This window comes from Mixophyes fleayi, chromosome 1, assembly GCF_038048845.1.
Source record: "Mixophyes fleayi isolate aMixFle1 chromosome 1, aMixFle1.hap1, whole genome shotgun sequence".
Classification (NCBI taxonomy): Eukaryota; Metazoa; Chordata; class Amphibia; order Anura; family Limnodynastidae; genus Mixophyes; species Mixophyes fleayi.
The window spans coordinates 57,832,114-57,857,252 of NC_134402.1; the positions used below are offsets into that span (position 1 = coordinate 57,832,114).

Sequence of the window (25,139 nt, forward strand, 5' to 3'; positions counted from 1 at the left end):
GATGGTTTAATGGTAGCTGCAAAAATAATTTAAAATAGGGAGTGTTTGCATACACGAGTATTACTTGCAATTGAATAAAGCTTATAATGGTTTTAGCCAGTTTAATTCAAACAAGTCAACAGCTTTTCTAGAATGTTGTCTTTTATTGGATAACCAATTCTTAGGTCTTTGTTTCATAGTGCAATCGCAAGAAATGCGGGACATTTGTGAAGTCTTTTAAATAGGTAACTGTAGAAAATGTGGTGTTGCCCACAGCAACCAGACATTGCCACTTTCTAATACAGTTTATAACATTAGACAATCTGGTTTATATTGGCAATCTCTCCTTTTCTACACTTACCTTTAGAATGAACAGCTTTCATAGACATCCCATAATACATTAAAGTTCTAAAATAGTGCAGTTTAAATGTATGATTTTGGCTATTTTTCAGAATTAAAGGCCACAGTCTATACGAGTAACAGTGGTTAGCATTGCTGCCTCAGTGCTGGGAGCATGGGTTTCATTCTGACCAGGCCTCGGTGTGGAGTTTGTATGTTTTCCTTATATTTGCATTGATTTCCTTCCACACCAAAAATATCGGTAGTGTATATGGGACAGGGACCGATTGGATTAATATATATTCTCTGCAAAAGCAATTTGTCATATGTAAGAACTATATACACCAATCAGCCACAACATTAAAACTACCCGTCATGGTGTCGGTCACCCTCGTGCCACCAAAACAGCTCTCAGACATTGAAGCATTAACTCCACAAGACCTCAGAAGGTGTCCTGTGGTATATGGCACCCGGATGTTAGCAGCAGATCCTTTAAGTCCTGTAAGTTGTGAGGTGGGGCCTCTATGGCTTAGACTTGTTTTTCCAGCACATCCCTCAGATAGGACTGAGATCTGGGGAATTTGGAGGTCAAGTCAACATCTTGAACTCTTGTCAAGTTCCTCAAAGCATTCCTGAACAAGTTTTTCGCTGTAGCACATTATCCTGCTGAAAGAGGCCATGGCCATCAGCGTATACCACTGCCATGAAGGGCTGTACTAGGTAGGTGACATGTCAAAGTAACAGAGTGCTGGGAAATCTTGGGTCCTGGCATTCATGTGGATATATCGCCCAGAGCATCACACTGCCTCTTCCCATAGTACATCCGGGTACCATACCAGGTAAACAATGCACATGCACTTGGCCGCCCACATGATGTAATAGAAAATGCAATTCATCAGATCAGGCCACCTTCTTCCACTGCTCCATGTTCCAGTTGTAGCACTCAGATGCCCATTGCAGGCGCTTTTAGCGGTGGACAGGGGGTCAAGCATGGGCACTCTGACCGGTTAGTGGCTACTCAACCCTATACTCAGCAAGCTGTGATGCACTGTGTGTTCTGACACCTTACAATCATTAACTTTTTCAGCTATTTGTGCTACAGTAGCTCTTCTGTGGGATTAGTGCAGACAGACTCCCCACGCACGTGAGCCTTGGGTGCCCATGACCATGTCCCCAGTTGTCCTTCTTTGAAACACTTTTGTTAGGTTATAACTACTGCATACCGTGAACAACCCACAAAACCTGTTGTGGAGATGCTCCGACCCAGCTGTCTAGCAATCACAATTTGGCCCGTCAGATGCTCAGATCCTTATGCTTGCTCATTTTCTTGCTTCCAACACATCAACTTCAAGAACTGACTGTTCACTTGCTGCCTACATATCCCACCCATTCGGGTGGGATATATAGGCCTTTGCAACAAGATAATCAATGTTATCCACTTCACTTGTCAGTGGTTTTAATGTTGTGGCTGCTCGGTGTAAAAGGTCAACAGTATACAAATTATTCTCTTGGTTTTCATAGGTGGTTTGAAATTTAAGTTGAATGTAATTAGGAGTCCATTTGATAAGCCTGTGATTGGAGAAGCCTGAACATATTTATATTGTAACTTTTTGGAGTACTATTTTTATTTAAACTGGTCAAAATATAATTATGGGAAGGATCTGGGCAGGAGATGTTTTTCTAAGTCCAGTGAAACACCACTGTTTATATATTAGTTGTAGTGAATAGACTGTGGGATTTACCCTTGGTATTGATGGAGAACATTCTGTTGAAAATGATCTGACAAAATTATTTGCAATGAAAATAGACAGAACTGTGGTGAGGATGGAAAAAAAAAAAAAAAGTTTGAAAAACAAAAAACCAAAATAAAATAAAAAACAAAACAAAAAAAAACAATGGACACAATGAGACACCTAGAAGCGTTTATTGTATGCAACAAAACTTAAATATGATCATGTGTACATACAAGGTGCACAGACAGCATTGGGGATACACAAAAGTGTCCACTAATTCATTGACAAATCGCAGTGTGCACACCTATCGTCCTAAAATAAAACCTTGTAAAAATTATTCAGAGACGAACAAGAAACATGAACTTTAGAACAGCAAAACACCTAAAAATTGTAGAGCCAGCATTTCCAAGTTTTCTTTATAAAGCTGCCTAACTCAACTATTTCTCTCTTATAAACAAAACAAAAAAAAATAAAAATGTTTTTACATTGTTATTAAAATCTGGCAACCAACATTATAAAATCAAATGCTGGACTGTCTTGCTATCCAGTACAGTATTTCAATAAAACGGCTTTTATGATCATGATATATGGTTAAAAATCCCAAAACATTAATATGTACATGTATCACATTCTAATAACCCAATGGATGAGAGAACATTGTTTAGAGAAATGTCGGCTTTTAAAATAAACTGTGGTTCCCTCCCCCAGTTTTGTGGAGTCAAAAAAAAAAAAAAGGAAACAAGATACTGATAACATTTCATGGTATGAATTTGGGGAGAAATAAAAACACAAACAAAACTGTACAATTCATTCTATTTAAAAAGTAGAGTTGCAGCACAATTTTACATAAGACCGTTACCAACAGATGAATCCAATGAGCTTCCCTTTTCCCTGGTCACAGCTGTGCCTCTATATACACCAGCAGAACACACTTTATGATCTGCTTATGAGTCTATGTGCACGTCAAATTCATTAGATCTAAACTGGCTGCAGAGTTAGCTCAGAAATGGACACTTTCTACCTCTGTTGTAAAGCAGAATACAGCACAGATGCGATCTTGCTGACAAGGAGATCCAATAAACATGGTGTGTAATGCAGTGAAGTCCAAATCCTTTGCTCCATACAACCATAGCGCAGATGGAAATAAAACGGTGTCTCAAAGAATATGAACAGATTGAGATCACATGAAATTTCACGTTAGGATTTTTTTTTTTCATTTTTGTGTTTATGTTAAAAGTAGAAAGCAGTTAATATTTGAGCAAGTTCATCTCTCGAATAGAAAAAAAAAATGGAATAAAATCTTGAAGTGTGGAGCATGCCCGGTCTTATAGCCACTCATTTACTTCTATTGTGCAAGACCTTTCTTCTTACCTATTAACACACAAGACAGACAATTAGTCCCCAATTAGTAATCGCACACACTGAGTGTAGTATTAACAGATGCAAACAAATCAGAGTGCAATACGTAGACTATAAAATAAGATCATTTAAACATTTGTGTGTGTTAGTCACACACTGAATTGGGATAACAGATTCATGACCTTCTGGCTACAATAAAGTAATTGCATACATTAGAATAATATTAACTGAACTTGGCGAACTAGTAAAAAAAAAATCTGATTCTTCCGCATCAGCCTTTACTACAATTGTCAAATTGGCTTTCTGCTCCTTTACAATTCTAATGTTATAGACATTCTAATGTTATAGACAATCTAATGTTCGTTACATTTTGACCAATTTTTAGTGTTTTATTTTAGTGATTTCCATTACATGGGGATTTGCAATTCATCTCATCTACTAAAGGCCATGTAAATCTGCACTACAGAAAAATAAAATCTCCATAAAGCTGACAATCACAGGATCAGTGACTTCTGCATTATGAAGTATGGAGCAGAGGAATCTAGTAAAGGGGGATTTGCAAAATCGCCATGGAAATGTCAAAAAAATAATCTCACTGGTTTCAGACAGAGATTGCTTGAAAACTACATATGTTTCAATGCACAAAACAATTCACAATGGGTGCAGACAGACAATAGAAATGCATTGGCATTTGCAATGAATGGGAAAATGCTGGTGTTTCTGGAATTACAAGTACCAGCAATTGCTAGCATTCACAGAACTAGAAGTCCCAGCAAGCCCTGTCAATCCAGGCACCCTTGAACAGTTCCACGGTAGTATTTCCTTGCTTTGCCATCAATCCTATTGTTTTTAATGAGGCTGACAGTCAGTACATGCTCGATCACAAGCTGAAAGCATTAACTGAATTACATTCCCTATTCCAATTAATGGAGGGGGGGGGGGGGGGGGGGGGGAAGGATTTTTTAATAGATTGAAGAGTATTTAGGGGATGAAATAATGGGTTATGTCAATTAACTTGTGAACAAAATCAACCTGTAATAGACCACAACTACTACAAGCTCAAGTGCGTGAAATATCTTTTTAACAATACAATCAACTGCTGGCAAAGTCTTAAGAAACCACCTTGAACACAGTATCTGTGGGTACAGACCATCAGGTCACCTTTGCACACTTGCTCCAACATGTGCACCGAAGTAGATCCTCTGACCATAAAATAGGATATACTGAGCTCACAACCATCATAGACGTAAAAATTAGGAGCTCTTACCCGTGGCAATATATTTACATTCTAGAAAGTTATTTTAAAATGCATTCTTTATTAACATGGAATGTTGGTCCTATATATTTCAACACATTAGCACTAAAGTCTTCCTCGATCTGGAAAGTGCCAGAACTCAACTAAAATAAATTAAATCACAATTATTGCATTTTTGTTTTGAACAAATGCCTTGAGTCTGTCCTGCACACAGCTTTCAAAGGCAAATACTCCCCAAGCATTTACTGACAGCCAAGGAAATCATCTGACCCTTGCTGGAGTGGAGAGGGAGCTACAAACAGCTTAGTCGTCAACTCCAAAATTTTGTAAAATATTTGATATATTGTCATTACAACCATTAAAAGGAAGCTGGAGTGCAATGAGGCCATCACCAAATTGTATGAAGAATGGATGACCGGCAATCCAATTACATTTTAAATGAGTATAGGAACTGGTCAGGCTGGGGCAGAGGGACTGCAGTTGGCAAATTATACTGAGTGCATGTAAAAGCAGCTGCTATAAAGAGTCTAAAATATTCTAGTGTTAAAATATTGGTAAAACCTGAATCAAAATTTGTTTAGGTTTTAACAAAGGAAACATTTTTAAGATTGACCTGTTTCACGCATCCCTAGACCTGGCTTACACATCAACTCTCCCCTGTGACTACCGATCTCCTCATTTAGTAAACCGGTGGTTGACCCCCTGCTAGTGGGCCAAGCTGGTGATAAAACTTCCACCCTCGGCTTTAGGGATTGATGGCAATTGGGAAACACCGACTAATGAGGATGAGGGGGTGTAATGAGAGCTATTAGTTTATAATGGGCTTTATAGGCAGACCTGCCTATGTTTTGCTTTGAACTACAACACAAAAGACCTGAACAAAGTTGCCAGACAAAGATGAAATTAGGTTTTTAAATGAGGCACACTACAAACAGAGCCTATGTTTTGCAGATATCAACATCAATAATAAAATTAAAACCTGAACACTATTATACGGTAAGCAATCTATGAAGCTGCACCTTTAAGTAATCTCTCTCTTCTAGCAGTGTCTCTTCTGTATCCTGGCTGCTCTCACATGCACTAAACATATCTGCATCATTAGACGTATATCCTGGACTGGAATCTATTTCCCACAAGGAGTCTCCTTCACTGCTCAGACACATGCTGCTGGAAGAATTGCAACCTGTATTTATCAGCCTGCAAACATAGCTTACACAATATGCAAGCAGTGAGACAATGTTACAAGAATACAGTCTTATCAGGTAAAGGTGTTTCCACGGAGCTGTACTTATTTTAGCAAGGCAGTAGACCCATAGGGTCATTGTTGTAAACAGAAGATAGAAGATATTAGTGGTTAGATGCGCTCTACCATAGATCTGATTCAAAAGCTATTTGTACTGTATAATTTAAACCCACTAACGTAAGACTGATGATGTAATGGTGGGGGTGAGCATGTCTGTATAATATACCCACCTTATCAGAGAGGGCTCTTTAGATATGAAAGGTAGCGGTTACACTCACTAGAAGGGTTTATTTCTTAAGCTAGGTTGGAACTTCTGTCTTTGGGATGACTCCATGTAAAATACAAAACATGGATGGCGTTTGTTCTGACAGAATTCACTGCTGGACACGGGTTACACATGTAAAAGGATAAACCTTCTACCTAGTTTTCCGCATGTACTTGTGGGATTCCTCCACAAGTTGGTATTCAAAAAGTTGGATGAAATATAAAGTGTGTTTCCCAATGCAAATTACCCAGACCATGTAAGATGTGCAGTAATGTAATCATTATCTTCACAAACAGACCATTTTAAATCTGTTATATTGTGTATGTATATTTTAGCAAGGCATATAGAGTGTGTTTCCTCAGACACAGTGGCAAAGAGTTTGTTCTGCATTGTGAATATATATCTGTCACTGTATTAATTATAATTTCTGCTAAACAAAACTACCTTACATATTCCCCGACGTTTACCTTTGTAAATCCATTTGCCTTTGTGCTGTTTTTTTGGCTGCATTGTCTTGCTGTTTTGGTACCTTGGCATTGCCTGCCTCCACTCCTGCAGAGCTTTCTTGATTAGCTGCTGCCCGCTTACGCCCTCGCCCCGATGGCTTGCTTGAGTCATCATTTTTTGCAGCACTGCCCTGAGACTCCGACTTTGGCGGCCGTCCTCTTCTCGGCTTCGGTGGTGGCGTCGGCCCAACATCATCCATTTTCTTCTCTTCAGACTCTTTGCGGATATTTTCTGTCCCTTGCGATGCAGCGGACCTCTTCTTTCCTCGTTCTGTACCAAGATTAGGTGTCACTGTCTGATCAGAATTCACCTCCTAATAGAAATGTAAAGTTCATTATTTTAAACCATTGTTTCAGTAATATGCAACATCGGAACTCTAACATTGACAGAGAAGTTAAATAAAACGCTTCCAATTGGTTTTGAAATTTAAAAGAACAAGGTCTGAAAAACCAACAACTGGAGCGGTTGCTGTACCTTGTTTTTAACAGCATCAGATTTAACTGGAGTGACTGAGATCATCCTAACCAGATGCTCATCATTTTCACTGACTCCAATTTCAGACACTTCCAAGCTTTGATCCCTATAAAAAACACGAAGCAACAGGTTACACTGACACTATGAAATATGTAGAAATTTGATAACAGGGTTTTTCTACTTAAGTTAAATCCTTTTCTCTGAACCCATTGTGGGACACTTGAGCCTTGGGGATAGAGAGTCAGGAGTTGGACACTTTAAGAATCTGGCACAGTCTGAACACCGCCTCCTCTGTATCCTTTAGTCTACTGGGAATCCGTTATTTTACTAACCAAGCCCCACTGAAGAGGAGAGCTTACCTATGCCAATGTATGCCCGGCAAATTATCAAAGTAATTAACCTGGCTATAGTATGCTTAGATGCAGGCTAGCCTCTCTTATGGGCATCACAGAGGACCAAGAGGTCAACCATCCTACGCACTTCCTGGGTCCAGTGGACACAGGTCCTTAAGGCCCTGACCACAGTGAAGAGAACTCTTCATCTGGAGACCTACCTTGATATAAGGAAGGAATCACGATGACCTGATTTAGATGGAACTTGGAAATCCACCTTAGATTGAAAAGGCGGCTTAATCCAAAGGACAGTCCTATCTTTACTAAAGATGAGGAAAGGAGACTTGCAAGACAGAGCCTCCAGTTCTGAAAATCTCCTACCTGTGGTGATAGCCAAAAAGAAAGTAGTCTTCCAAGAAAGTAACTTAAACTGCACAGATTTACTTGAAAGGATGGTGCAGCAAGGCTGTCATCACCAGGTTAAGAGCTACTGGGGGGAATGTACAGAGGCAGGAAAAGACTAGGACTTACCAGGGCTTGAAAAGTGCTCTGTGTTCCAGTATTGAACAAGAGAGCTTTGACTTCTAAGTCATAAGACTCTGAAAATGGTAATGAAGGGAGACTGCCACCCAGCCTCAAAGGCTAGCGCCCATGGACACAAATGTACAGTCTTAAATGGAGAATGTACGACCCCTGTAGAGGTTGTCACAACCCTCAATCGCCAAAGGAGCGACTGGTGCACCCTTAAAGACAGGGAGGCACAACCATTTCAGAAGTGAAGACCACCTTCAAGTGGGTGCAGTTTGCAAAGTTACACTCGAGGGATTTCCAGATTAAAACAAATTCAAATTAGTTGGATTTGGAACCGCCGTTCATTTACATGCAGAAGCAGAGACCAAAAGAGAGGAATCATATTTTCTGGGATGAACACTCTACTGTTGGATGTAAAATAGCAGCGCCAAGATCATCTGCAGGGGAGGAATCAGATTGGATTTCTTGTAGTTGATTATCCAAACGTGAAATTCCAAGGTGTGGGCTATCTCCCAGCACACAAGCCTGAAGCAAGGTCTCAGAGCCCGCCTTGATCACCATATCATCCAGGTAGGAAATGAGTTTCCTCCCAGGATCTCAGAATGGCAGCCATGACTCATTATCTTGGGAAAGATCCTTGGTGCTGCGGACAGGCCAAAAAGTAGGGCTGAAACTGAATGCTGGGTTTCTATAGCAAATCTGAGGAGACATTGAAACCTTCAAGATTGAAAAACGCTAGAAGGCATCCTTGATTTTTATGGTCACCATCAACTCGCCCTGCTCCTTGCTGCTGATGACCTCAGACACCATCTTGAACTTGTCCACCTGAAGCTAGATGTTCAGAAACTTGAGGAAGGGTCAGAAGTACAATGGCCCCACTGGCCCACTCCTTCTGTGCAGGTCCCTGTGTAGAGGGCCAACCACTACTAACAACAAAATAGTTCCCGGCAGACATTTGGGGTAAAGAGAGGGTGCAGCTTGTTTGTTTTGTGTTATTTTAAAAGTGCCCAAGCTCTTGTCACCAGACACTATACCCAGGTGTTCATGAGTCACATATGGGGGACATGCCACTGCTGAAAAAAGGTTAAGACTTAAGCAATTTATGTATATACACGTTACTAAAGTATGGACCAATGTTACTACTGTGAAGTGACAGCAATGATAAATTATCTGGAACAGTGAGACATACAAATAATTGTAAGTCTCAATCCTATCTATAAGCATCTTTACTAAGCACATGTACATTGGTAATCATCAAAAAGCAACAATCGGGTTTACCTTTGTCGTAAAAGGACAGAAGTATCAGATTCTGAAATGACGCTTGCATTGCTTACGGTGTCTGAACCAGCACTTCTATGGTAAGGCCGTCTGCCCGTAGCAGAAAGTGGCTTGTTTAGAGCACCAAGCACTGTTGTTGGCTTTGGCTAGGAAAATAGTTTAGATTAGTAAATCCAGATTTTTTTTGTATATTATAGAACAATAAGCAGATACCACAATAACAGATTATTTGTACAAAAATGTTTAATTACTATATCCCGTTCCCAACTTTACCTTTCCTGTTAGTAGATGAACCCTCGTCTCTTCAGATATGTAGCTCTTGTCATTGCAAAAGTCCTGAGACATACAAAAGCCAATTATTTTTCACCTTCAACTACTGTCAATGTAAAAGCAATGTGAATAACGATCAAATACAATAAACTTTGAAGTGCTAACATGTTTAGAAAAAAACCATCTAAAAAGGAAGTATGTTCTCGTGCAAACCATACACTGCTGGTGATGCACCAAGGTCGCACTCCATTTTCAATGGACACAGATAAAGAAAAGGAGTCTGTACAAAAATCTTCCCAGGAAACAGTGTTTCCACTAAACCTCACACTACTGTGATCAATACTACTGCCGGCTTCCCTGCACCACTCTGCGCTCACAGTGAGATAAACGAACAGTAATAGCACAAGATCAAAAAGCTGCAAGACGGATCTGTGATCCTGTGAACTACCTCACTGTAATTCAAGTCTTATATTAAGTAAAACCAGGGGGCAGTTAAATCACTCACTAGTATGTGGTATTCAAACTATACAAGTGTGTGTATTACTTGTGCTCTTGCTGTAGTTTCCTACAAGTAACTAGAAGTGGTTAAGTGTTCCCAATACCATACTGATGTCACTCATCTGCTGAAGGCACAAATTACATATATGCTTTATTACATAACAGTGGAAAAACATGAGTCAGTAAATATTACCTTATCAGGCTGAGTAAAAAATCTACTTGGCAACATTGGTTCCTTAGGAGCTTCAGCATGGGTGACTGCAATTTTGCTGTACATGACGCAGAGCGCTACATCGCAGACTGTGTACAATTTCTAAAGGAGATAGAGAACACCTGCTGGTATTGTTCATCAAATGTAACATACTGTATAGATCTCCATACAGGGATTACTCTAACTTTTTAAATGCATGAGCAGAACATTTATTCGGTGAGCATTAATATGCAGATGCTTGAATATTGTGCAAAAGGTGTATCTATAGTGGTCAGGTCTCTGTATTTTCTCACGTTCATACAGTGGCCGAGAACTCCAAGAGCGTGTAAAAAACAAAACAAAAAAACAACAACATGTTGACCCAGTTGTAGCCAGCAAGTGACAGCGTAGTACATATCAGAGCCATAACATTATACTCTGCAAGCAATATGCAACTGGTGGGGGGTATTTGACTGCATGAAGCCAGCCATCACAAGCCCCACTCACGGAGGACTCTTGCTGACCCTCAGCTGCTGCAGCATATTTCCTGAGGGTAGATGTGCTTAGGAATTAACAGTAATTCATGTCTTAGATTTCTGTGACCAATGTGATGCATGAGAACTTTTGATCGCAATCCGTGGAGATAAAAAAATGTACAAAAAAACAAAAATTTTGGTATAGTATTGGTGTGATCCTACCACGCCCTCCCCTTTTTTTTTTTACTTTCTGTACCCCCCATTTACTTGATAAAACTTAATAAAAAAAAAAAGTTTTGGTGAACTGGACTCAGGACAGACCATATACACATACTGAAAAATTTACATCATGTTGCTCATGTTAATTTGCATTAGTGTCAAAAAGGCAAATGTTATGCAGAGGAAATATTGTGTTACAAACACATTGGCACGTGGATCTAAAGTAGTAAAGTTAAAGCACCAGCGCTAGAGAGGTCCAGTGTAGCAGTGTGTCATACTCTGTGTATTCATTAACACACTCTGCTGGAAAAACTTTTTTTGTGTGTGAAAAACATTCAATCCGCCTGACTGCTCATTTCCAAACTCTACATTATTTTATACTGCACCTGGATTAAACACATGTTGTTAGACTTTACATAATATATTAAAAACTTACTTCATTTGCTTTAGGATCATCTGGAGACTGAGCATCCCTGGTCTGTTTGATGCTCTCACACATTTTCTTCATGAAAACATGACTGTTATTTTCATTTTTGGCCATTAAAACTTCGAGCATGAACCAAAGGCACCTGCATTAGGAAAGATTACTATAGTACATATCTACCACAAAAATAAATACTGTTTTAGACCATAAAAGCAATATACTGATTCCAAAATACTGGTCATTGCATTATCCAAAAAGGCTCAAATGACATTTGATTTACAAGAAATAGCAAAGATAACAGAACCTAATCTTGTCTTGCACACACACATTTTTATTTTTTTATTTTTTCAGTGGGTGCATGTTTAACATTTTGGGGAAAATGGTAAGTGAGACAATTTGTCAAATCACTGATATCAATTACAACAGCAAACCTAATACCGGTGTCATTTCTGAGTATTATAAAAGCAGTCAGCACTATACAAATACAGTCATTTCAAAAAACTTACTCTTTGATATCACGTAATTGGTCAATATCCTGAGGTTTTGTAAAATCTGGATCGTGAGCCAGGAGATGAATCATGTACGGGACAACATATTCCGGCAGTAAGGACAACAGCTTTTCTATTGAAACATTGTATAAAATTCTAAGATCAAGAAGTTTCAATGTCAGATTATATTTACTATTTGTTATACGAGTAAATAAACAAGGACACTATAAAACAGTGTTGGCTAACCTGTGACAGTCCAGGTGTTGTGAAACTACAAGTTCCAGCATGCTTTGCCAATATATAGCAACTTATTGCTGGAAGGGTATGCTGGGACTTGTAGTTTCACAACGCCTGGAGTGTCACAGGTTAGCCAACACTGCTCTAAAGGATACAGCCACCATCAGAACTGGGCTGTCGATCACAGTGACGTAAACAGGGTGAGGCTGCAATAGGAGTGAGGTTGTGGAAAGTTTGCCATACAGAACTACCACACTGAGCAGTACACAAATTGAGGGAGAAATTCAATTAGGCGCATTTTTTCCTATACTATGGTAGAAATCTCCGCTCATTTTTCCTTGCCCATCTATTGGGCATGAGGAAAAAATGAGTGGAGACGTCAAAACTCTGTCGGGAAGTGCCTCCAGATTGGTCGCAAGACACTTCGCGGCAAAATGAATCCCCCCCCCCCCGAGACTTGTATAACTGATATTTTTTTACATGATGCAGTACCTTCTTCCAACCAGGAGATGGTGCAGCATGCTATAGCTAAAGTCTTGTGCATGAGCTTTAAAATGGACCCATCACCAGGTCCTCTAGTATTATTTTGCTTAACTACATAGTACTTTGTGCATAGTGCACTAAAGGAGAAAAAGTATTTTACTCATCAGCATGCTATGTTCTCTCCTGGGCAGGCTTCCTCTAGCATGCATAGTAGTAGAGGTCTGTCAGACAAAGGCTGCTAGCACTATGGACGGTCCCTCTACATGCCACAATTGTACTATTGTGCAGGTAGGAGAAAGTCTACCTAGCAGCTGGCATAGCGAGCTGGATGAAAAGCTCTCTGGGTAATTAGGGTTCTGGGGAACCTTCTTTTAGCTTACTACAGATCATGCAAAAAGCACTATTCCGCAATGCAAAAAAATAACACTAGAGCACCGGGGTAACAGGTCTGCTATAATATTTCTTCAAAAAAATAAAAGAAAAGAAAAAACAAACAAACCCATAACCCTCACCATTTGCAATTGGGTTTTGTTTTATGTACTCCCTCCGTATATTGATGTTTTTAAGTAAGCACTGTCTGGCATGTGCTCGTCGCTCTTTGACTGGATCCTTCGCACACAGGGCAAAAATAGCCATGTACTCGAGCGGGAGCTGCAGCTTCACCAGTGCCTTGTGCAGCTTCTGTGCAAAGATCTGTCGTACCTGGTAGCACTCATCCTACGGAAGAGACAAGGGTAGACACATTGGTATAAGAGTCAAGCAATAAATCAATGCAACACGTCACGCAACATTATTTTACAATTACATATTCTTACAAGCAGTCAAATGGCAATTCAAATTTTAAATCCTCAACCGATTAGTGTTAGGAGAGAACACTACAGGTGTAAACATTTCAGGTTAGAATAGAGTTGCAAGATGAATATTGTACTTACATTAATAACCAGTGCACACAGCTGGAACTGCTCTGGGGTGATTATTTCATGGTAACAAGGCTCCTGTGCCAGCTTCATGATAGCCCCCCCAGCGGCCAACCTCAGACGCGACATGTCAGATTTACTGAAACAATAACAAAGTCACATTGCGAAGCCTGACCAGATATCAGCATAAGTGGAAAAGGAAACAGTCTGGTATTTTGCAACATATCTGTTTAATCTTTGCCTAAATAAACGGAGGTAGACATGATCTCTGAGGATAAGTTTTGCTACCTCACCTTATTCTTTTATGTTCTGTCAAGTCTCCTTCGCTGACCAACATAGCAGACAACAATCGCAATGTGGAGTTTGCCGACTTTGACTGATTGTTCTTCATACCCAGCAGCCAACGCACCAGTAACTTTATGGCTTGGACCTAAAGAGTCAAATATTTTCAATATGCACATGTGTAGGAAAACAGCTTATAAAAGAACACACAAAGACACTGGCTCATGTACACTTTCAAACACTGGGCATCTATACTTTTCACACTGCCTCCAGTTGTGATTGCCGAGAGAGTAACTAGCACAAGCAGTGCTTCATGAAGTACAAATATAATCCTTACAAACAGAATTGTTTTGCTTAGTACAAAAGTGAGCAGAACATATTATACATCACTATACACGTATGACTAAATGACAGCTACTCTGGTAATACTTTACACTGGTACGTAAACATAGGTCTACAAATATTGCATGTACTACTCTAGAGTACAGAGCTGCAGGACAATGGATTTAAATAAGAGGATAACAAGGAATGCACGTATCTATACCTTTGCAAGAACTTCTGGTGAAACCTCTTCATCTGAAGACCAGAGTTTTCCATTTTTATCCCCATTGGTCTACACATGGGGGAAAGGAAGAGGGAGAAAACAATAAATAAAGAAAATAGGCAGCATTTATGAAAACATTAAACAAGAAATAAAGTGTATAAGGTGCCTCACCCGGTCATTCATTAGCAGGTCTTTCACAATGAAATTTGCCACAACTGACTTCATGGGAGAGGCAAACTGATCAGGTGCTAACATGGAAATGTGCCCTAGCGACACTAGAGGCGTCACTAACTGCTCTGGTACATCTGCGTTAAGACTCCGGCTGAGAGGCTGAAACAACAACAGATACTTACAGGATGTAATTTACTGGATGCGAGTCACAGGTGGTAGCAACTACAAAATATTACACATATGGAGATGAATTTGTTCATGCAACTAATGGTTTATAAGGTTTGTGTCTGGTAACTTTAAATACTCAATAAAGACATGCATATATGGGTGGTTTGTTCAAGGTACTGATTTCTAATAGCACCAAACACCTACACACAGGAGCAGCCATTTTACACCACTACTCTTTAGCATGCAAACTATCAATTCACCAAGAACTAGTGACGTATTACCACTGGTGAATTAATAAGGCTGTATTCTCTTGAATAGAAGTTGATAGAGAACGGACAGAGTACAATCTCATGACCATCATTCCACAAAAGGACATTCCCAATTTTGTTTATGAAACAGGTTCACTTTACAATAAATGATTGGTCATAGGGTAGCTGAATTAATATGTCGAGAAATGGGGTTCCCATTGCATAATTAAATGTATTTTTTAATGAACGGTTAGAAAAACAATCCCAAAACAAACACTGCTTTATCTGAGTAATAGTTTTTTGTTGTTTTTTTATACTGATGACAACTATCCTTTAAAAACAATTGCTTAGAAAATAATATTTAATCACCTCGAAGATCTGAGCCAGTTGCACTTCTTTATTAGAGAATATAGCATGGATACAGTGCACAGCCTGTTTTGCTTGATGCGGTGTACCCCTCTTGGCCTTCTGATGCAGAACTGGAATAAGCGCCCTATTAGAGGTATAGATTTGAAAAATGTATTAATTTACATATTGGAAAACCACCGACCATATTTTTAGGCTAGTTTCTGTTATGCTACAGCACTTTATCTAAAGATTAACCCAAGATTTAAACTACTGCACTGCCAACAACTGTCAGAAATCACTTTCACTTCATTGTGTGCGTGCAGGAAGTTTACATGTGGGTCCATCATGACACTCACTAGCCCCCAATATTAGCTTCCATGAGATAATTCAGTATACATGTGTTTTTCATGAAGTGTTTTGGGGGCTACTGTACCTAAAGTTGTCCCCACCTAGCAAATCAGGTCATTAATACCAAGCATTCACAATCTACTGGCGAGTTGGCTAAACAAGTCACCGGCAAATAAAGGTTTTCCAACAGCCGATAAATTGGCATCCGCATGTCTAGCTGGCTTTGTAATATTATATATTGTAGTGTGTGGCTGGTTTTCCTTCCCTCACTATAACAAGCACTTACCCTTGTGATCCAGTGAGGACTGTTGCCCCAAGATCTGGCTACCAGGTCTCTGGAACCGCTTGGTGGTGCTAGACCTCGGAGCAAAGATTACGGAAGATGGCTTAGGCCAGCCCAGACATAATGAAGCCGTAGCTGAGCCCCTCATCCTGGCAATGAATGCACACACACCGCACTACCACTGAGTGCAATGTTACATTAAAAGCTTGGTCCGGGCTGATTCACGATAGATAATGGAATCAGCCATTTTTTGTTAAAGAAACAAGAGGGCGCTGTGTAGGTGTATAACATTTACGATCCTGTGTGTAACTGCTATTTGGGCAAATAAAGATTTTGTACTTTTATAAAGCGTCTATACTTGCTGTATCCCTGTGACCTACATATAAGAGCTATCACTTGAACCCATACACCCGCTGTCCTGTTGAATCCAGTGTCCTGAGCCAGTGCCCTGCCAGCTACCCAGCAGTCCTGACCCAAAGTGAGTGGCCAGGGTGATCCGGCCACGGTAACCAGCAATGAGATGTTATAGCAGTTACTACTCTTCCCCCTGAAGCAAATGGTTCGCAGGTGAAATTTGCATTTGCTGAGTGCCTAGAGGTCAAGCAGCACCAGTAAGAGTGGTGTGTAACTGCAGGCTACTGGAACGAAGAGAAACCTGGAAACAATCTGTGAAATAAACCTTCCCCAGACAGGGTGTCACAGTAACAGTCATTTTCAAAATAAGTAAAGAGTACTGTAAGCAAATGTGAAACTTCTATTCAAGAACTACTCATTGACTATAAATCCCAGAAATAATTGCTAGTTGGGTATGAAGCTGCTGAACATACTACAACAAAGACTTTTGCAATGGTAACATGGCGCTTACGATCGTATCTGTTGCAAATCGGTTTCAATCTTGTGCCCTGTGTTGCGAAAGATCTGGATAGCAGCCTCTGCCACCTTGTCATCTTCCATACGAAGGCACTGGAGGAAAGATTCGTACGTCTCTGCAGAGTGGAATGCAGTTGGATGGGTGAAGGACAGTACCTAATCAGAAAATGAATAACTGTGTGTCATACCAATAGCATGAAAACAAAACAAACATTTCTAATAACAATTGTTTCAGATTTTAAAGAGGAAATAACCATACATACAACACTGATCCAAAGCATGGAGAACATTAAGACTTAATAAGCTACTATTAATCACACAGGTCTCTGTTCCCCTCCCCCCTGCTTAAGTTATAGTTTACCTTTAGAAGCTCCAGTCCTGCTCTTATAGCAGAATCAGGACTCACACCTTCCTCTTCATCGTCTACTGTGCCCTCAATAGATTTATTCATCAATTTTACTAATGCACTGAAATATAAAAAGCATGCAGCAAATCAGGTCACTGTGCTATGAATTATGCATAACATACAGACTTCTACTTCACTTAAACTGAAAGCTACTATAAGGAAATGAAAAGTAAAAACTGTATTGGTATGTGCTATATTTTATGAAGCTGCCCCCTTCCCAAGTATGAACCCCAGGTATTCCCAGGGCTCTGCTAGTGCTATATTCTGTAATGTGAGCAAATAGTGATATGGGTGGGGGGGGTGGGGGGCACCAATAGTCATCAAATCAAAAATTATTAACAGGACAGCCACTGAGAAAAATGTGTCTGCGTTATTATTATACAGTTTTTCAGGGTCTACTCAACAAATACATGTTATTACACACCTGATTGCCTCTGAATCAATATGCACAGGGGCAATTCTTTCCAGTAAAAATTTTACCATTTCTAAAAATGGATTTGTTGGTTGTTTGGGGTTAGCGAGTTTCCGGGCGATTTCTCTCTAAAAACAAAAAATGGGTTAAATATTATAGTACAAGAATTGCAATGAAAAAAAACCTAAGACAGACACACATTGAAAGCTTGTTACGTGTAACTTTTTTTGTACTGTAATAATAATGTAACAGCTACAGCTAGCTTATCTTCTATACTAAACTTTTGGATGTGGCATGTGGGCCACTTATCTGTAAACTCTTCATTCAGGTTGGTACCAAAATAGTCCTGTGTCTCCTGCTGGCTGCAGGCTGAATTACCAACTAAACTCAATCCTATTCTCTTTGACTTACTAACTATATTCCTAGCAGTCTGGGATCCATAGGTTACAGACCAGAGCAAGGGCTCAGATTTTCTGAATGGAATATATCCAGCTTCCAGGGAAGCCCATGCAGATACTACAACAGCCAGAGTACTTCAGATGGTGAAACTACTTAGCCCTTTTTGGATAATGGTAAGATCTGTGTTCTGTGGGAAGGGGGTCCTCACCTATTCAGTTGGAAGGGTGGGGGTGAGTCCTTTTACAAATCTGTTATTTAAGGGAACACAATTTTGCACTTGATTTGTTTACTCCCCCCCCTACTACTCTTCTTTACCTTTCCTCATAGTATAAAAAATCCCATGTCCTATTAACCCATTCTTGAAATAACTGAATATTTTCATGAGTGAAAGCATACAATATCTTCAGATGGGATCAAACCATCCAAAGCGGAAACTAGGTGTAATACATATTTTATGCATGGAGAAGGCGACAAACTGTCACACACATGGTCTGACAAAGCTCCTTTTAAATACATTTTGGATGTGGTATTCCATGGGGTATATGTCTGCAGTCATCATAGAACGGAATTATGCTTATAAATAACTCAATTTAAACAAAAACAAAAAGCTACCACAATGTAAAACACTAGTCTTACCACACAGACATCTGCCTGTTTACATGAGCATGTTGGGCTTATGAGCAATTCAAGTTGAGACCGAAGTTTTTCATCATCACCCAAAACCTGATTGAACTTCTTGACAAAATCTTGTGCTTTCCCAGGATCAGGTAAATTTTCTATTAAAACAATAATAAAAAAATATGGGAGGAGAAACAATACAGAATTGGACTTTATGACGTTCTTTTAAAAAAAAGAAAAAAAAAAAAAGATTGACATTCAATATTATTTCAATCTAGCACTACAAGTATCTGTGTCCAAGGACTTTTGTAGATTGCATTTGTACATTGTATGTGGCAAATTGGCATAAAACCAGTGAGACACTGGTATAATATTAGCCTTCTAATACACACATACTAAACACAGGTAAATGTAGTCTATCATCATTTATTTATATAGCGCCAGCAAATTCCATAGCGCTTTATCTGGCTTCCATAAAACACAACTTTCTCAATCGTTAACAAGACAAACTGTCAGAAATACTTACTTGCTATTGTCATTAACTTTCCAAACATGGCTCCATTGTTTGCTTCTGACTGTGGAAAGGACAGAAATAAACCTTTAGGGACGTAGTACTTGATCTTTATACAGTCTATGGTTACTGGCGGGACTAATAAGTGACATTTGTAGCACATTGCAAGGCTAGACAAATAAAGAAGATGCTTCTGCAACAATAGGTACTAAACGTATTTTGCACGACATATTTAGGAATTTTCCTCGTTAATAAAAAAAATTCCAGCAAGAGCAACACTTGAGGTATTAAATATTCATGCATTCAGCATTTAATGAGCCTGGGCATTCAAAATCTTAAAAATGGGTTACAATTTGAGTTTTACAGAGATTGCAATGTGAATTCGTAATCATATCTACGTTAATATAAACTTACAGCTGGTTGTTTGTGTAAATCCAACAGCTCCCGGACATGACTTCTCAGCATATTCTGACACTTCCACATTTCATTTAGCGCTCTGCATAAAATCATCACCGGTGTAGTCAGTACAAGTTCAGACATAAACATCATAAAATAGTAGCAAACTGGAAAACACTTATTTCAATGCAGCTGTGCAACAAAACAATGTGCAGCAAAAGTTATAAATAACAGAATTCAAAAATGTGACCTTAAAAACAACAGGAAAATCATGTACACATTGATTTTATGGACTAGATTTCCCCCAGTTATTTCATTCAAAAGTGAGTACTGAATAATTATTTTTTAACAATGTGGTCAGATTACTATTTTAGGTCTGTACTCTAAGTTTCGGCACATAGTAGACACAAGACAACCAGGACTTGGTGGTGGAAAACATTTCTACAGTTGGAATCTTAATTGTAGGACACTGTAATCCCATAAGTTCCCAGAATGGTGCACACAATGCAATACTTACTTTACAGCATTGGGATCCAAACTAGCATACAAATAATACAGACACTTCATTCTTTCTTCTGTTTCTAGATTGTGAGGAACAAGGTACTGGGCAAAAATTTTCTCTACAAGTAACCTATCAGAGGGAGAAGCAGAGTGTTACCAGAGCTTTTACATACACAAAGTTGTCAAGTCAAGCAGGAGTATATGAGTTCCACGAAAAAAATAAAACAATAGGTTTTTTACAAGAAAATAAACAATCAAATAAAAACGAAATAATCTGCCTAAATAATTGGTATTTTTATCCACATGGTTTACTCTGTGTCTTTACATACACCGCACAATCATCAGGTGTTACACAACCAAGCATGATCAGTTCAAAACATATCTCTGTAAAACAACATAAGATGCTTACTTGTCATCAATGCTGTTTTGGTAATATATATGTAGGAGCTTATCCTTTATCCAGTTCACTTTATCTGCAGCTTCCTTCCCAGCTTCAGCATGCAGACAATATTTCTTGTAGAGCTGAGCTAGACCCATCATAGCTTCCTTCCTTACTCTCCACTACAGGGACAGGAAAAGGGATACATTTAGATATACTTTCATGTTTCAGCATGGTCTGAAATATACTGTAAAGAGAATATACAATACAGAATGAACACAGTGTAGATTGGGGAGTGTAGAAGTAGGTGGTGGGTAAATCACTTAAGACACATGGGAGAGTTTCGTTATGGGACTGAGTGGAGATTTATGGCCAGACATCACTGCGGAGGTGCGGGCAAAATTCAGCTGTGTTTCCTCTACTGTAATTACCGGCAGTGGACACAGGAGCAAATCACCCAAAGCTCCAGAGGCACTACTCCACTTCCCTGTAACACGAATGGACTTGTATCCTATCTTTATAACGGCAAACAACTCAACCTGTCAGCACAAAGACGGTTTAAGCCTTACAATCATGTACGCTTTGTCTGTACCAAACTATCCAAAACTGACTCAACAACAGAAACATCTCACCCAAGCTCATCAGTGCAGCTGACAGACTAAGAATCTGCACAAAATGTTCTATCAGGGTACAGTCATATTCAATGAGATCTTACAATTGTCACTGCAGGTGTAGAACACAAAAGATCTTCAAAAGGATCGATCTTGTGATTGTGAAATGCGATTGTCAAAGTTTAAAAAAGTTGATCACTTAGCCATCGAAAACAATAGATGTGAGTGGACAAATGGAACAATCTCTATGCATGGTCAACAGGTAAAGAATTAGACTTTGTGTTCAAATTGATTAATACAAATTTGTGAATACCTTTAGTCTAAAGGACAAACACTTCATAAGTGACATTTTCCAGAATACACAGCTATTGCTCGGTTTCTTACCCTCTTGTCTAATGTCCTCTCGCGTACAAAGCCAAGCAGCTGATCATTTACTAGGGAGAGATCCTTCCTCCCAGCAGTGATTATTGTTACAATAACGTCATGCCGGATTGCTTCTTCGGGATCATGTGACCTCACCTTCAGGAACTCTGCACACAGATTACAGAATTAGAAGAGAAACATGTATAAACACTTTTTTTTCTAAACACATATTAAAATTTGCCTATAACTTAAATAGAGAGTAAAAACATTGAAATGCAAAATAAGCACTACCTGTGAGCAGATTGAATGATATAAAACTGGAAAAAATATCAGATATTCGGTATCCCACACTATTACATAGAATGCTACACATATTCCTGCTCTTCCAATGAGAAGTGCATAGCATAAATAGTTTGAAGCAAGAATAGAATTAAAAATGAATATTCAATATTTTAAAATATAAAAGTAAAATAAAACAATGAAAAATGATCAAAGAAATAGGCCTAAAACAATTTAAATTAAATTATATTGAAAGCTGTCGCTCAAACATTTTTGCTGAAGCAGTGATAGTGCCACAGGTATACACTCCGAACGCACAGTTCAGCCAATCAAAACGCAGAATTTGAGTGGAATTTGGCGAATCAGTCTGTTCTGTTATGTCTGCAGTCCAGCACTTGCATCCTACACATAGGCATGTTGAGCAGTTCTTTTGCAGCGTGTGTGGATGTTAGGAGGCAGACATAGCCAGGAGACCAAACATGTTTTGAAAACTTCTGGTCTATACATTTCCTTTCTGATAAATTTTTTCTCACTTCTATTTTTACTGCACACATTTTAAGTAAATTAAAGGTTTTATAACCTATTGTAGGTTGTGGAAACCAGAACAAACATACCTGGAATACCTGAAGTCTTCAACTGATCAGTGATTTAAAGGACAAAAAATTGAGAAGACATGTCATTCCATTAGTAACTTACCAGTGAGATCTCTGGCCAGATCTGGATGGTTCATTAAACAGTGACTGGCAAACTTGACACTTTCTAATCTCACAGGAACATGGATATCATTAAATCTAAAAGGGGGAACACATTGCGATCAATAAACCAATGATGTAACATGTGCTCATGTCTGTTTCTATTCAGCACTTCAAACAACTGTATTTAAAAGACATTTTATAACATTTTATTGGATAACACAAGTTTAAGCCAGCGTGGCACATATAAAATTTAGGACTGAAAATATGGGCTAACAATGTTGTGAATATAGGTGTCAAAAATGGATAATAAAAAAAAAAGTTACCAAGTAAAAGTTTGTTATTCTTTTGTGCTTAGCAGAGAATTGTACAACGTAACCAACTATTCTGATTACAGCTTTCCCCCAAAAAAAACTAAGGCATCAAGTGTCTAAATAACTGTTTGGGGGGGTATTTTTTTTTTGTTTTTCAGATCTTTACAATGAAACAAGCAGATGACCAGCTAAATTCAATATACCAGCTAATCAACAGTAGCCGACACAAACCTTTTACCCAGGCTACAGAAATAAGTGGAATTATGCCCCTAGCAGCTTATATATAAAACTAGGTGTATTGGTCACCGAGGGTTAAGTTTTAATGTTGCCTCAGACACACAACAAAGAACTTAACACACCTGCACAGTGAGCACTGTCATTTAGCAGAAAAAAGATCCATACACTGGTAGTTATTAGACAAAGTGTTAACATACTCGTGTAATATTTATTTTAAAATATAAAATAATGAAAAAGAAATAGGCCTAATACAATTTAAATGAAATAAAATTTAAAGTGGTTGCACAAATATTTTTGCTTAAGCAGAGATACTGCCCAACAAGCCAGTGTAAATGCACGTTTTACTAGCAGCTCACTAAACAAAGGATTGTAAAATTAAATTATTATTGTTTATTTGCCAGTGATTTGTCAGTGCTCCATAGATTGTAAGGTAGGCAAAATAAATGCAGACATGAAAACAAAGTGTGGCGAGAACCCTGCTCATGACAGCTTGCATCTAATGGTAAAAGGCCACAGCTGATAAGAGGAGCAAGTGTGTACCAGTGATGTTAATATTGGTGGGAGCAGGGAAAGCTCTATAAAGAGTTGGGTTTTCAAAGAGTGTTTAAAGATCTGAAGCTGTGGCAGTCTGATTAGGAGTTTTATAATATTCCAGTAGCAGCACTGAAAAAATCTTGTAAACAGGAGTGAGGTGGTTACCACAAACGAGACAAGACGGAGGTCAGAGGTAGATCTAAGAGGGCGGAAGGGAGAGTATTTTGATATGAGATTTGAGATGTACGTAGGAGTGGTGTTGTTGAGGGCTTTGTAGGGGAGGGTGAGTAATTTGAATTGGATTCTGGAGGACACAGGGAGCCAATGTAGGGATTTGCAGAGTGGTGCAGCAGATGTGGAGCAGCGAGAGAGGAAGATCAGTCTTGGTGCATCATTTAAGATGTATTAAAGCAGAGATAGATGGTTGAGGGGAATGTCAGAGGCTGCAGTAGACACCTTGGTAAATGAGAGAATGGGTAAGAGTTTTGGTTGCATCGTGACTAAATAAAGGGCTTAATCTAGCAATATTTTGAAGGTGGAGGCGACAGGTCAGTGAATGTTTAACTTTAAATTGATAGGGATAGTACTTAAAAGAAAAATGTTTTAAAAACATGCAATGGGTACAAGGGATAAAAGCAAATCCTATAAGTGACCAACAGTTTATGATCCCCATAAACCAAAACCAGCATATTCTAGCTGCCATAGTCATCTATATTTACATTAATGGATTAACATAGGTACCAATGTTTCATGACAAACTTTGTGCTGATTTATTTGACATGACATGGAAATCTTTTTAAATTTTCAAGTGATGTGCACCAGCAATCCAGACCCCCCCTAAAATGCCAGTGTATATGCACATATTGGTAATGAATAACCCCACTTTACAGTGACTTTTAGAATTATTTGGACAATAACCAGATAAGAATTTCAGCCAAGGACAACTTATTTTTTATAATGGCACCCTAGGCTATCACCAGGTATATTTTACACATAAAAGAAGTGCATTAAATAAATCATATAATAGAACATGCACATGTAACACCAATTCTGGCCTGTTATTTGAAGATTGGGTTATAAAGTGGGAGCACCATATTAATCATGTGTGACCTCAAAGTCTAATCCATTAAACACGTTTTCATCAGAGACAGCCTAAAATCTAACACAATACACTTCAATGTCTTAGAACAAAAGTAAGGAGAGAGTCAATGTGTCTATTCTATACTGATGAAATGATCTCTGCTGAAAAGATCCTCTCCTATATCAGCATAATTAGGTCAATTTTGGAAAACCCTTCTATTATAGGTATATGGCATGACCTGTAGCTTCCACAATTATACATTAGTTGTGAGAAGGTGTGGGAAGAGGACTAACATATGCTTGGAGGTCAGTCACTGGGAAAGATGAAATATGGTCAACCAGGTCACATCATAAAACTTTGACTGTGCTGTTTATATCTGGTGCAACACTGGTACAACTTACAGCAATATCTGACAATTGTGCTATCAGGACAGAAGTTTCTAATTATATTTCTATACCATGCTATGAAATTCCAACATATGTGAGCAACGAAAATTATTCTCATAGTCAGGCTGAGAAAAATCATTTAAAGTCCTTTTATTAGAGACGGGCACAGTGCTGTATGTGTCCTATTAGCTAGCATTCTGTATAGTCAGGCTGCAAAGTAGACAAAATGAAACAATGTACAGATGTGCAAAAATAAGTAGT

The 25,139-nt window shown here is 38.8% G+C and overlaps 1 protein-coding gene across 3 annotated transcripts in view; it reads right to left on the reverse strand.

The window, feature by feature from the left end:
• Positions 1-2,226: 2,226 nt before the first annotated feature.
• Positions 2,227-25,139, reverse strand: part of PDS5A (PDS5 cohesin associated factor A) — a 52,774-nt gene continuing 29,861 nt past the window's right edge. The window contains exons 10-34 of one of the 3 annotated variants that reach the window (XM_075194808.1): positions 22,331-22,425; positions 21,377-21,522; positions 20,412-20,563; positions 20,019-20,132; positions 19,520-19,601; positions 19,121-19,169; positions 18,613-18,752; positions 17,590-17,705; positions 17,121-17,226; positions 16,755-16,915; positions 15,280-15,403; positions 14,495-14,653; positions 14,324-14,392; positions 13,791-13,927; positions 13,513-13,636; positions 13,093-13,297; positions 11,879-11,993; positions 11,385-11,517; positions 10,257-10,376; positions 9,569-9,631; positions 9,296-9,441; positions 7,155-7,260; positions 6,641-6,993; positions 5,685-5,829; positions 2,227-3,422 (exon numbers count right to left, since the gene is read on the reverse strand). In XM_075194808.1, coding sequence (XP_075050909.1) covers positions 3,387-3,422; positions 5,685-5,829; positions 6,641-6,993; positions 7,155-7,260; positions 9,296-9,441; positions 9,569-9,631; positions 10,257-10,376; positions 11,385-11,517; positions 11,879-11,993; positions 13,093-13,297; positions 13,513-13,636; positions 13,791-13,927; positions 14,324-14,392; positions 14,495-14,653; positions 15,280-15,403; positions 16,755-16,915; positions 17,121-17,226; positions 17,590-17,705; positions 18,613-18,752; positions 19,121-19,169; positions 19,520-19,601; positions 20,019-20,132; positions 20,412-20,563; positions 21,377-21,522; positions 22,331-22,425 — 3,196 coding nt within the window. In that variant the 3' untranslated portion in view covers positions 2,227-3,386. Of the gene's footprint in view, positions 3,423-5,684; positions 5,833-6,640; positions 6,994-7,154; positions 7,261-9,295; positions 9,442-9,568; positions 9,632-10,256; positions 10,377-11,384; positions 11,518-11,878; positions 11,994-13,092; positions 13,298-13,512; positions 13,637-13,790; positions 13,928-14,323; positions 14,393-14,494; positions 14,654-15,279; positions 15,404-16,754; positions 16,916-17,120; positions 17,227-17,589; positions 17,706-18,612; positions 18,753-19,120; positions 19,170-19,519; positions 19,602-20,018; positions 20,133-20,411; positions 20,564-21,376; positions 21,523-22,330; positions 22,426-25,139 lie in introns of all 3 variants that reach the window. The other 2 variants (XM_075194807.1, XM_075194809.1) reach the window with 2 other exon arrangements.